At 37.7% G+C, this 13,349-nt stretch overlaps 1 protein-coding gene across 1 annotated transcript in view; it reads left to right on the top strand.

Moving 5' to 3' along the window:
• Positions 1-13,349, top strand: part of LOC140483396 (centrosomal P4.1-associated protein-like) — a 184,722-nt gene that overhangs the window by 136,230 nt on the left and 35,143 nt on the right. The window contains exon 13 of the mRNA XM_072581646.1: positions 820-923. Coding sequence (XP_072437747.1) covers positions 820-923 — 104 coding nt within the window. The remainder of the gene's footprint in view (positions 1-819; positions 924-13,349) is intronic.

Raw genomic sequence — 13,349 nt, forward strand, 5'->3', positions numbered from 1 at the left:
TCAATACTGAATCTGCCATTTGAACACTGCTTGATCACAGTATGTACTACCATGTCCAAAATGTCATCAGGAGATGGCTCTTTAATTAAAGTTACAGTCTCCTTTCTATTTCAAATCAATTGTTCAATGCTGAATCTACGAATGGGACTTGAGAAGTTCAGTGTTTCCTGCTTGATGCTGCTTTGAATTTTGACTTTATGGCAGGAAGCAACCCTACATTCTTATCAAAAGCCTCCTTTTCCCAGATTTGCAAATCAACTGTTTGTTTCAAAGTTGAGTTGACTGGCAAGATTATAAAGGTCCAAGAAAATCTTCTTTAAAGTTTCAGAAAGGGTGATGGATATGTCAGCCACTGGCACAATCCCTGGTCCTATTGGCAATAAGAATGAATCATAAGAAAACCAAGATTTTTTACACTAAATCAAAACATTATTGACGGTAGAAATCTGGAATAAATACAGAAAATTCCAGGTTTTTCAGCATTTGTGGAGAAACAAATAGAATTAATGGTTCAGGTCAGTAACCTATCATCAGACTTGAAAAAGGCCTTATTTTATATCCTTTCTTTTTACTCCACCCATGTATGACACTGCAAAAAATTTAAGGGAGAAGTTGGCTTTTTCAATTCAACATGCTACCACTTTTAGTACATCAGCACATTCAGGTCATTGTATCAATCCATATCTGTTAAATTTACTTAGCCACTATCCACACATTAAATTCTTGATTCGTGCATGAAAATTATATTGTAAGATGTCAATAAATGATCTTTCCTCATTTCATGAGAAACATGTTAATAATCTCCTCCAATTATTTTAGGTGTTCAGTCTTCCAATTCAGGTAGTTCAGAAGATAATTCCTGCATGCATTTACAAACAACAGAGCGTGTTTCCAGGTCCCAAAATAATACTCCTAAACGCCAGGTAACTGAAAACATCAAAGAATTAAAGATGCACTGTACATAAGTAGTTTTATAGGATTTAAATGTAAGAATTAAAATATTTATTAAAAATAACATTTGTTTTGTTCGTATTATTGTGTTGCTACATACAATGTTTATTCTGAATTTGAGGAAAACTATCAATTTGGTTTCTCTTAAGAGTAAGCTTTTCTAAATTTAAACAAAGGACATTAAGTATATCTGTGTTTTGATGATACGAAAAGTGTGAAAAATGGTCAACGGGGGTTAGTGTTGGTACCTCACGTAAAAACCACCAGCTCACAAACTACAAACTCACTTGGCAAATCCGTGTGGATGCTGACGGTTGTCAATGGCCTAATAGGAAGTGCAGAGTGAAAGACACAGTGGTTTGTAAACCAACAACACTGAAGGAATTGCAGTATAGTTCCAAGTCAGAGCATTGTGTGACTTGGAGGGGTGATGCAATTTGCAAAGAAACGGATAACTTTTAATAAGAATTTTGAACCTGCACTTATTAGTTGGAAGGATAACACAACGAGATTTCATGTTAAGACTTTTACACTACCAAACAGACTAAAAGCACAATTGACTATGTTTGTGTTTTTGTAGACTATTTATATTTTAACTTACAGAACAGAACTTTCCCCTTTGACTTTTAATGCAGTCAAAAAATCTCTTTACAGGTATGTGTTACGTTATTCTTTAATTAGACATCAAATTCTCCTAAAACCCATTGTGACTTAAAGAGTTGTATTTTGTCCTTTTTTTCAGGAAGACAGGTTAAGCAGTCTGTTCCCAGCCACTAAAGTAAACAGCTTGTGAGGCCTTGGGTTTTTTTTTTATTAAAGTTGGAACAATAGAAGCAGCATAAAGGAGTAGGGTCAAGCTCCCACAGAACCAGGATTTTAGTTTAATGTTTAGTCATTGCTGGGGTCTTGAAGCTGGATGTGGAAGCTATTATTCCTCTCGCTGAGATAACTAAAAGCTGGAGTTCTTCCTGTTGCTAGAATTGAAGTGAGACCATTTCTTTTACTGAATTTGCCTTTGCCAAGGCTGTATTTATAGGATGTTACTATATTGGAACAGTTGTTGTTTAACAGTTAAATCATCTATTATTTTATTAAGCTTTCCAATAGAGTTAAGCTATGCCAATTCTTCTTTCTTTAGATTGTATTTTAACTATAGTAAATGAATAAAGTGCACTTTGCTTCAAGCCTGGTAGTTTAACAAATCAAATTGCATATGGAACACAATGCCTTACACTTGCCTTTAAAATTAAGAAAATGTTAGGCTCTAGGCTATCATCTTAATATATTTTAAGGGGCTTTAGTCTGGTCCATAACAGATTGAGGGCTTTTGTCAGGATGTAAATCTAATTCCAGTTTGGATTTCGGATTATTGAACTCAAAGACAGTGAGTGGTGACTTTTTGGTGTCCTCTTTTTGGAAAGTAAATTTGCTTGCTTTAAATAGCATGTACCTTGTGTACTAATGGCTCTTTCAGTCATGAAGAGTTTTCTGGGGATAGAATAAGTCACCGGGAGTTTTACAAGAAGTGATCAAGGCAACACATTTGGAATTGGCAGATTAACTGGAGTTGAGATTACCTTTGACTGTATGAAAAAGGGAGGTAAACACAGCAATAGCTCAACATCTACAATTGCCGGAAATACCATCGGAATTTATGGAAATACCTAAAATTCAATTGCAAATGTAGCAGGCTGACCATGAAAAGGAAAAGAAACAATTTGACATGCAATTAAAAACAAAAGAAAGGGTGGAAGAGAGAGGTTTTGAATGTCAGAGATTGTAATTGAAAACTCAAAGACAACTTAAAATAGTAGAGGTAGAGGTAAAAGGTGGGAGTAATGCGCTGAGGACAGTGATGGAAAGCAATCCCATCATAGCCAGGCCTGATGGGGATCTGTTTAAATATGTCCAAGCATTGCCCAAGTTTGACAAGAAGGACACGGAAGCCTTTTTCATTTCATTTCATTTGATAAAGTAGCTAAACAAATGAAATGGCCAGTAACCATGTGGATATTGTAGATCCAAACAAAGTTGGTACATTGAGCAAGGGCTTTTGTCAGGATGTAAATCTAATTCCAGTTTGGGTTTCGGATTATTGAACTCAAAGACAGTGAGTGGTGACTTTTTGGTGTCCTCTATCAGAGGTGACTGGGGAGTATGATAAGGTAAAACAAAATCTTAAGTGCAGATCAATGAGCGCCAGAGGTCTCCAGGTAACGTTTCGGAATCTAAGGAGAGAACCTGGTCAGGTGTACATAAAGGTTGAAAGGCTCAAACAGAGCAACTTTGATAGGTGAATAAAAGCATTGAAAATAGATCAAACATATTACATTCTCAGAAAGATGATTATTTTGGAGGAATTCAAAAATTCATTTCCTGAACTGGTGAGAACGCATGTGGAGGAACAGAGAGTTAAGATTGTAAGATTAACAGCGGAAATGGTAAATTATTATGAGTTGGTTCATAAATCAAAGTTTGGCTTCTGACATCAATTTCAATTTGTGAGGGATAGAAACTGGGGAAATAAGAAATCAATAGGTGGTCAGAGAAAAGGAGCTCCCATTAAAGATAAGAAAGATACTTTACCACAGGGTAAAAAGGAAACCCAAGAGGAGGAAAGAAAAGTTAAAAAGTTCAGTTATTTCCATTGTAATAAAATTGTTATTCCAATTCTTCTTTGTAATGGTGACTGTATGTCCTCTTGAAAATGGTGGATGGGAACAAATTCTGCCCCATTGGCAGTTTTCACAGTGCAGAGTAAGATGTATACAGCGACCCCATACCCTGTGCTCCTAACTTGGCTGACTAGTCATCTCATAAGGTCCTGCAAATTTTGGATAGTCAGGCCATCCTCTCCGTAACTTGTGTATGGGTGGAATCATGAATGATAGTCTGGATTCATGAACTTTCTGAAGTTAAAAATGTCTAACCTATGCTCCTTTCTGCCACACCCATTAAGGCTATTAAATGGCCATTTTAAAACATGAATTGACCCAAGATAAATGCCAAATCACTCTCTACATCTGATAGCGTTCTTGTGAAGATAGATCGATGATGGCCATGTCGGGCCACCCAGTTTTACACCACCAGCCTGCAACTGAAGGGAGGGCATTTACAAAATTCCACACAGTACTAAAATGGTAACAGAATTGTAGAGGAGATGCTTACTGTCCAAACTCTGAACTTCATGTCACCACTCCACATCCTCCACTCCATCTCACAGTGGTAGCTAGTACTGGCTCTAGAAAGCTTGTCATGTCATGGACTGTTCCAATCAGGTCCTGCTATTACCTATTAGTGAATTCCATCAAATGGCGACTTAGTACTCGATTATTGATTAGATGCAATTTTTTTGGACCTACATTCACTCACTTCTACTGCAGATGTGAACTGTGGTAACTGGGAATATAAGGATATCTCAAGGTGGAAGACTAAGGGTGCTTATGTTCTCTGATCTGGCAACAGAGGCCCTGTTACAGAAGATAGGGAGGGAAAGAGTTTTTTTCTCATGAGACTATTGATTTAAAAATATGTATAAGCAGGCCTATTTTTCTGAGTCAAAAACAGAAATTGCTGGAAATTCTCAGCAGGTCTGATATCATCTGTGGAGAGAAATCAGAGTTAACGTTTCGGGTTCAATTGCCATCAAGACAAAGACTGGTACTGAAGGTTTTAAAACATCTTTATGTCAGATGGGTGTAACTTCTAATTCTAATGTATAGAGGATTTCCTTAGAGAAGATTGTTTCTGTAACAGATTATATCAAAATAGTTAGCATTTCAGAACCATTAGGAACTACCTGAGTTATTGATTGCCTGACTGACATTAATCTTGGAAATGCTTCCAGAAGTTTTTTGCTATGTCCAATTACCTGTTCATAGCAGCCATCTCTATTGGCCTGTTTTAATGTCATATATAAGGAATTCGCTTTTATTCATTTGTGACAGGGTAATGTTTAAGTCATGATGTAGGTGATAGTAGTGATGTAGTTATCGAGAAGCATTTTTATGAGATCCAGTAATTTAGATGCCTCTGTGCTTTCCTTGTCTTCTTTCTGGAGGTAGAAAAAAGCTCTTTCCCTCCCTATCTTCTCTAAGAGGGCCTCTGCTGCCAGATCAGAGAACATAGGCACCCTTAATCTTCCACCTTGAGACATCCTTATTTCCCAGTTACCACAGTTCACATCTGCAGCAGAAGTGAGTGAATGTAGGTCCAAGAAAATTGCATCTAATCAATACTTGAGTGCTAAGTCTCCATTTGATGGAATTCACTAATGATAACACCATTGAATGCCATGAGGCATTGGTTGGATTGTCTCTAATGGGAAACAGTTCTTACCCAGCAGTTATGTGCTGTAAATGTTACTTGTTGCTTTTCAGTCCAAACCTGGATATTGTTCAAGCAGTTTGCATGGTATCTAATAAAAAATTATCTGATCTAGATGGCCATTGTCCTGCAAAATGGCTTTAATGCATCCTATTTCAGCAACAAGCTTGTTTGGTGAACAAATAACTCAGGCCCTATTTCACAGTTGAGGTTGTTGATAAGACTGATCTTATAGTGAGCACAACTGTAGAAATCCTATACCATATAATGACCAATGAAGGTGTGTTTGTGGTAGAGAGTAGTAGAGAACATCTGACCAATTTCTCAACTAAGATATCCTGATTACTCCATTTCAAAGGTGAATTGATTGCAATGTATTAAGATTTGTAAGGAAATTTGTATATTTAACTGCGGATTCAAATATAGCGAACACATAAGCCACATCTCAGAAATATGCACGGTAGAGGATTAAGTGGCATGTGTTTGTCATAGAACGCAGCAAAGATATTTACAAGAGTTTGGTCCAGTTGGGATCCCATCATCCCAAAACCACCTATTTGAACACATATGGTGTCATTAAAACTGAATTCAGTTGTTTAAGTTGTTGCGTTTGTAAGTTCAGTGATTATTGATTCTCACAGTAGTGATGGTTTTAGATTACCGAGTGCTGCAGTGCAATTGTCTGTGACATCCCTTGAATGATATATTGGTGACTAGGTTAGCAATGTGAAGTAAGTACATGGATGCTGGTTACCATCAATATGTAAGACATGTATGGTCTTTGCAAATGTGGAAGAACTTTTCACTATGAATGTGGAGCTGCTAAAAACTGATTGTAACAATTCACCCAAACATTTGGCCAGTTCATGTTGCACAGAACTAGTTATAAGTTAGCTAGAGCATTGAGGAGCATTACTTTTGTGTGTTTCAGGCAGCACATACGTACAAGGCCCAATGAGTTGGTCAATGAGCAATGAGTTTCAGTCATCATTAGCTGGTGGATTCTTCATGGCATTGTCTTTTTCAATCAGATATGCTGACCAACCATTGGCTACTCACCTGTCACACAATATAAATGTTATTTTCCCTTTAATTCAATATCAATATTATTCTGTCAAGCTAAGTCATTGGGTAACTGCCTCAACTTGGGATACTTTAAAAAAGAATCTTTACAAAGTGGCCACATGTTTGTTAAATTTTCTTCCCGATTGAATTTGAAGCTATCAAAGGTTGGACTTTTATACAGTACTTACTTTAATTATATTTTTAGTTTTATTTTTTAGACATGGGCTTTTGTTAATCAATTTGCGCTCTGAGCAGAAAAGTTCATGGAAATTAGTGTCCATTCCATCTATTAAGCTCTTTAGGCGCATAATTGACACATGAAACCTATGCAAAGCTTTGCATTAGAAGCATTAATTCATAACTTCTATCAGAGGTTCTCAGCTTGCTAAAAGCCTATTCCCTGTTTCCACCTTCGCTTCACTCATGTTACCCATCTACAAAGTTACCTGGGATACTTTTCTATTTTTGACAGAATCTAAACACAGAAACCTTTTAACTCATTTTTTTATTTTAGCCTAAGTTCTAATTTTTCTCTCTTTTAGTTTAATTTTTCCACTTCATTCTCCTGGTTTTTCTCAGTTTAAATCCAAGCTTCTGAATAAGCTGTAATATGTTCTCATGAGAGAAAAAAACAGAAAACAATAAATTATTTTAAATTCAACATGCCCTGAATCACAGAGCAATTAATATTCTGTTTTGAAGTCATCCTCTCTTTTTTATGTCTACATCTGGCTGTTGAATTTCTCTTTTTGTAAAATTCAAATTTATTTGTCTTAAAAACAGCCACAGTCATATTTTTGCTGAAGTGGTAGGAGATCAACTTGGGGAATTTTCCAATATGATAGACCCACTTCAATTTAAAGGCTGTGTAATGCATCCTTATTTGGGGGCAGGGGAGAGTTGGGACTACAGTAGGTGGCACACAAGTGCACATGTCAAGTGGACTGTCTAGAATATTGTCTGACAATTAGATGCTCTAGCTCTCAAACATTTTCACCTTTCCCACCTACTCGCTATAATCACTTCAATGCACCTCATACATTTTCATCTTTTCCTACTCGCTGTCCATCTAAATACCCCCGAGCCATCCAATATTACCTTCAAGCCCTATGGCCTCAACATATACTTCGTGATGGCAGCACAGTGGCTCGATGGTTATCACCGCTGCCTCATAGCACCGGGGACCAGGTTCAATTCCAGCCTTGGGCGACTGTCTGTGTGGAGTTTGCACATTCTCCCCGTGTCTACATGGATTTCCTCCAGGTGCTCAAGTTTCCACCCACAAACCAAAGATGTACAGGTTAGGTGAATTAACTATGCTAAAATTGCCTAAAGTGTTCAGGGATGTGTGGGTTATGTGCATTAGTCAGAGGTAAATGTAGGGTAATGGTTCTGGCTGGGTTACTCTTCAGAGGGTTGGTGCAGATTTGTTGGGCTGAATGGCCTGTTTCCACACTGTAGGGATTCTATGAATTCTATGTCTCCTTCTGTTTACCCTCCTCCCCTCCCTAATATCCTCTCCAATTGTTGTATTAATTGTACTTCCATGCCTATTTCCCAGATATCTATTACAACACAGCCGCAAACCCTTCTGCGAATTAAACCAAACACATAGAAAAGCTCACCTCACCTCGTAATTGTTTTTTTAATAGATATTTTTATTAGAAATTTAACATTTTTACAAGTTTACAAAAATAAACAAAACTCTCAAGTACAAACATTGATATACAATTAAATCTTCAATGTATAATAACCAAAATTTAACAAAAGAAAAATACCGAGAAAGAAAAAAAACAAACTTCAACTAACTACTAATCTAACCTACAACTAACCAGAGTGTATATTTAAATCTCTTACATTATTCAAATTAGAGAAAGAGAAAAAACACCAAAAAAAACAACGGATAACATAGAAATTGGGTAGTGAGATACATGCTCGGAATGTGTTAACATCAAATGTAACAAAACCCATATTTGTGTGGGATTCCTCTCCCAAGGGGCCACGGACCAGCCAGGTTCATAATCTCAATTAAATAAAAGCCCTTGTTAGGATGGCTGGCACGGTGGCACAGTGGTTAGCACTGCTGCCTCACAGCGCCTGAGACTGACTGTGTGGAGTTTGCTCATTCTCCCCGTGTCTGCATGGATTTCCTCCGGGTGCTCCGGTTTCCTCCCACAGTCCAAAGATGTGTAGGTCAGGTGAATTGGCCATGCTAAATTGCCCGTAGTGTTAGGTAAGATGTAAATGTAGGGGCATGGGTGGGTTGCGCTTTGGTGGGTTGGTGTGGACTTGTTGGGCCGAAGGGCCTGTTTCCACACTGTAATGTAATCTAATCTAATCTGTATTCATATAATTCAAGAAGGGCTGCCATATTTTATAAGATAATTCAGTCTTTCGGTGCACCATATTTGTAAGGAAGTCAAGGGGAATACATTCCATAATTAATCTGTGCCAATTTGAAAGTCCAGGGGGGCCCTCAGCCACCCAGTTTACCAAAATATTTTTCCTTGCACAGAAAGAGAGAATAGAAAATAGTCTCTTCCCGTGCATATCCAGGGAGGGTGAGTTCGAAAAGCCCAAAAGGAGAGATACAGGGTCCACTTTAATTTCCGTTCCTAAAATTTCTGTCAGGGTACTTGCTACTTTCGACCAGTATCTACGGATCTTATGACAGGTCCATAGGCAATGTACAAGAGTGCCCACCTCTATTTTGCATTTGGGACACATTGGAGATGCTCCTGCCTTAAATTTTGCCAATCGATCCGGTGCTATATGGGCCCTATGAAGTATCTTCAACTGAATGGCCTGAGTTCTGTTACAGATGGTGATTCTTCTGGCGTTTTCCCAAATGTCATTCCACGTTTCTATAGAGATTTCTAGTCCCAATTCCTGATCCCATGTTTTAAGCAGATTGTCCATATCTCCCGATACTTCATCATGTAGTAAATGATAAATAGTACTGATGGAGGATACCCCCATTGGTCATAGTACTCTACATTCTCTATCTGATTTATAAAGGCTATCTAATAACGTAGTCTTCTTCTGTATATAATCTCGAATTTAGAAGTATCGATAGAGGCCTCCATTAGGTAATCTGAATTTCTGACGCAGCTGTTCAAAAGACATCAGGACCCCATCTTTAAATAGGTCCCCTAGACATGAGATACCCCTGGATCTCCAGAGTTTAAAAGTGGCATCTGTAAACCCCGGTTGGAATCCCCATGCTCCCACTATCGGTGCATAGGGGGATGTTTTATGTGAGTTGCCCTCATTTTGCCACATTATATTCCGAGCTTTAATTGTGTTTAGTATTATAGGGTTTTTACAGTGATCCGTAATGATTTTCCTCTTGTCCGAAAATAAAAGGTTAATAAGTGGGCATTTTACTTGAGAAGCCTCGATGTCCAGCCAGATTGATTGGGTCTTGTCTGATGCACAATCAGCTATGTAACTTAATAGGGAACTTAACTGATATTTCCTAAAATCTGGGAAGTCCAATGCTCCCCTTGCCTGTGGAAGCTGTAGCTTCTTCAGCTTAATGAGGGGCCATCTATGATTCCAGATAAAGGAACCCAACCAGCCATATAATTTACGTAGTGCCAGCCTCAGCAGCATCACCGGAAGCATTCTCATAGGGTATAGGAGACGGGGCAGGACATTCATTTTAATTAGTGCTATTCTACCCAGCCAGGAAATTGGAAGGTCTCCCCATCGCTGGAGGTCCTGCCTTATCCTTTCCAGTAAATGCACAAAGTTAGCCTTGTAAAACTGACCAAATACTGGGGTAATAAAAATGCCTAAATATAAGAAACCCTCCAGGGACCAACGAAAGGGAAAATGGGATCCGTCCACTAAGTGGGGTATCATAGCATAACCTCTAATTTTACCTCGTAATTGTTTGAAGTATGAGTGATAGAAAACTACCCAAATTCTACTATTTAACAAAAATATCAATATATTCCGTAACTCTAAAAGTGAACATTAAACAACAATTATTTACAACTCTAAGCCTCCTTTTTCTTCAAGGTTTGTTATCTACCTCCTACTCTATCACAATATCCTGATCCAATAAAAGCCCCTATTAAATTTACAGAAACCTAATGTTCAAAACTAGACAGCAGCTGTCATCTCCAGTATCAGTCTACCTCTGTAGATCTTCCTGGATCGTCTTTGGTCTTCTGCTGCAAAGAAGTTTCATATGGAAAAGGTACCTTTGACAGAGAGTGTGGTGAATAGCAGTCTTTCAATGGCAGTTGGTGCTCTTTCTAGCTAACTGTCCAAAATGCCTGTTTTTTTTATAACCCAAAAATTGGTTTGTCTCATTAGTTTGACGTTGTCAAAACAGTAAAATTCAAATTTGATTGGGTTTTAGTTTCTTCTGGCGTAATTTAAACTGATTGGTTAAATTCAAACTGCTGTGAAAATAACTTGAGGTGTCTAGGTTACAGCCAAGTGTTACATCTTTCAATTTTCCAGCACACTGTGTGACTGCTAGTCGGTCACATGACAGGTGCTTGCCAGCTTTCAGCTTTCACTCTCTCTTAAAGGTACAGTGCACACCTTCAACTACATTACATATCCATTATGAACTGATCCAATGAGTCCTATAATAACAATAGCAAGTGTTTGAAAGAGCACCCATTCAAAGATCTATCTGAAGGAGAAACTGCTTTTCTTACACCCTAAAAACAATAATAATAATATTGGACCATTACAGATATCAGTAACGCAGCTCATTACTTCTCTACATTGCATATAATGGGTTAATGGACATGGAGGTTATAAAGGAAACTGATAGGACTTACTGGATCTCACAAGAATGAGTTTGAAAAGTAAATTCAAAAGGAAAATGTCACATATCAAATTGTAGCTTTAACTACAACTAAGAGACTGGAGGTAAACACTGATGTGAGTGAAGAAGAAAAAATAGAGTAGTGAGAGGTATGAAGGCTTTTTGTCTAAAGGGAAGATAACCCCTTTTTCTTCAAATTCAGCGTCTATGCTAATACAGTATTAGGGGCTACTGAAACTGTCTTTCTGGAGAAAGATTTATTTTTCTCTTTGGAGAGTTCAGTGAAAGCCAATGTGTTAGTAAACTGAATATGGGAAGAGTATATCCCAGTTCCATTCTATAAAGTTCACTTGCAATGTGACTTGTTGTCTGGTCTAGTGGTAATCAGGGTAGTTAAGAAATTATCTGTGGATGGGGTTGATTTACTCCTGAAAAATGACTTAGCAAGAGTGAAAGTTATAGATCACCTGTAATCATGGAAGGCCCAATTAAGACTAATGTATTGGAACAGTTACAGAAGCAGTTATGGGGATTTTTCCATTATCTGTGGTAATTTGAGCAATGACTAAAAAAAGTCCATCATCAGAGGTCACAGTAATATCACAAGCAGATATTAAGGTAGCTGACATTCTATTCAAGAAGAAGACAGTTCAAAAGAAGTCAAGAAGTGCGGAGCTGGAAAAGCACAGCAGCACAGGCAATATTTGAGGATGAGGAGAATCGATGTTTCAGACATAAGGCCTTCATCCGGATGAGGGGATTATGCCCAAAATATCGATTCTCCTGCTCCTCAGCTGCTGCCTAACCTGCTGTGCTTTTCCAGTGCCACGCTTTTTTGTCTCTGATCTCCAGCATTTGCAGTTTCTCCTAGTTGAAAAGAAGTGTTTGGCATGCCTTGATTATTTGAGACTCAGGATGAGGCTGAAGGGGTTCTCGAACACTATTATATTAAAAATAGAGTTCTGATGAGAATGTGAAACATTCTTACAAATCTGCAGATGAAGAATGGGTGGTTGTTCATTAAATAGTGGTACTGCCCAGATATGGTAATGAGTTATTGTGAGCAGCGCATTAAATTCCTGAGTGGACAAAACAGAATACAGAAAACATAAGCATTGATTAAATGGTATTTTATATGGCCAAGACTTCATAAAGATGTAATGCAGTTTTGTAAACATGTCGTACATCTTAGGTAGGAGGGAAACCTCAACATATAAACAAACCAGCACCTTTGATAGCCAAAGCAGTTTTTGAAGACCATTTGGACATGTTTGAGGAGATCATATAGGACTATTATTGAAAATGAAAGCAGGACATCAGCATAACTTTGTAATATGGGTATGACAACCCAAGTCCTAGAAGGTATTCCTTGAGGTTGTGGTCGAAAAGTTAGTGCAATTTTTAAACTCATTATGAACTATCAATTGAGATACCATCTGACCAGGGTTTTAACTTTATGCCTCAAGTTTTCCAGGAATTCATCAGCATTTGAGTATAAACAATTGAAGTCAGCTATGTATCATCTGCAAACCATGGAGCTTTGGAGAGATGCATCAGACTCTCAAAGCAATGATTAAAAAATACCCACAGAACTAGGACAAAGGATTAGGTTTTTATGATTTGCTAACAGAGATCCCAAATGAATCTATTGGATTTAGTCCATTTGATTTGGGTCATGGTCATGAAATCAGAGATCCATTAAAATTGAGAAGTTTTTGAACCAAAACAATGCATCCTAACAGTTGAATTAAATGTCCATGTTTCTAGAAAGACTCGCAGGTAAGATAGCACAGTGAATATGAAAGTTTCACAAGTAAAATGAAAGAATGTGTAGATAAACATTCAGCAACTGGAATGTTTCAAGTGGGCAATGAAGTATTGATGTTGTTGCCTTGGTGAGATTAACTTCTAAAAGTCAAATATTTGACTTATACTCCTGGTCATAGGAAAAATAATGGATTATTGTCACATAAACATGGTGAGAAAATATCATTGTAGGGAAGAGGATAAGGAGGAACAAGTGTGTCAAATGATAAGAGTAGTGGAAAATGACAGACAATAAGGCAAGGTTGACGGTTCTCAAAGCAAACCTCCTATAATTTGACAAGCTAACACAGAAATAATGGGTAAGTTACACACTGTGTTTTCACATTTAGAGGAAGCACAAGGGAAGATCTTATAATACTACTGAAAAAGTATAAGATAATCTGTAGAT

This window comes from Chiloscyllium punctatum, chromosome 11 (genome assembly GCF_047496795.1).
Source record: "Chiloscyllium punctatum isolate Juve2018m chromosome 11, sChiPun1.3, whole genome shotgun sequence".
Lineage (NCBI taxonomy): Eukaryota > Metazoa > Chordata > Chondrichthyes > Orectolobiformes > Hemiscylliidae > Chiloscyllium > Chiloscyllium punctatum.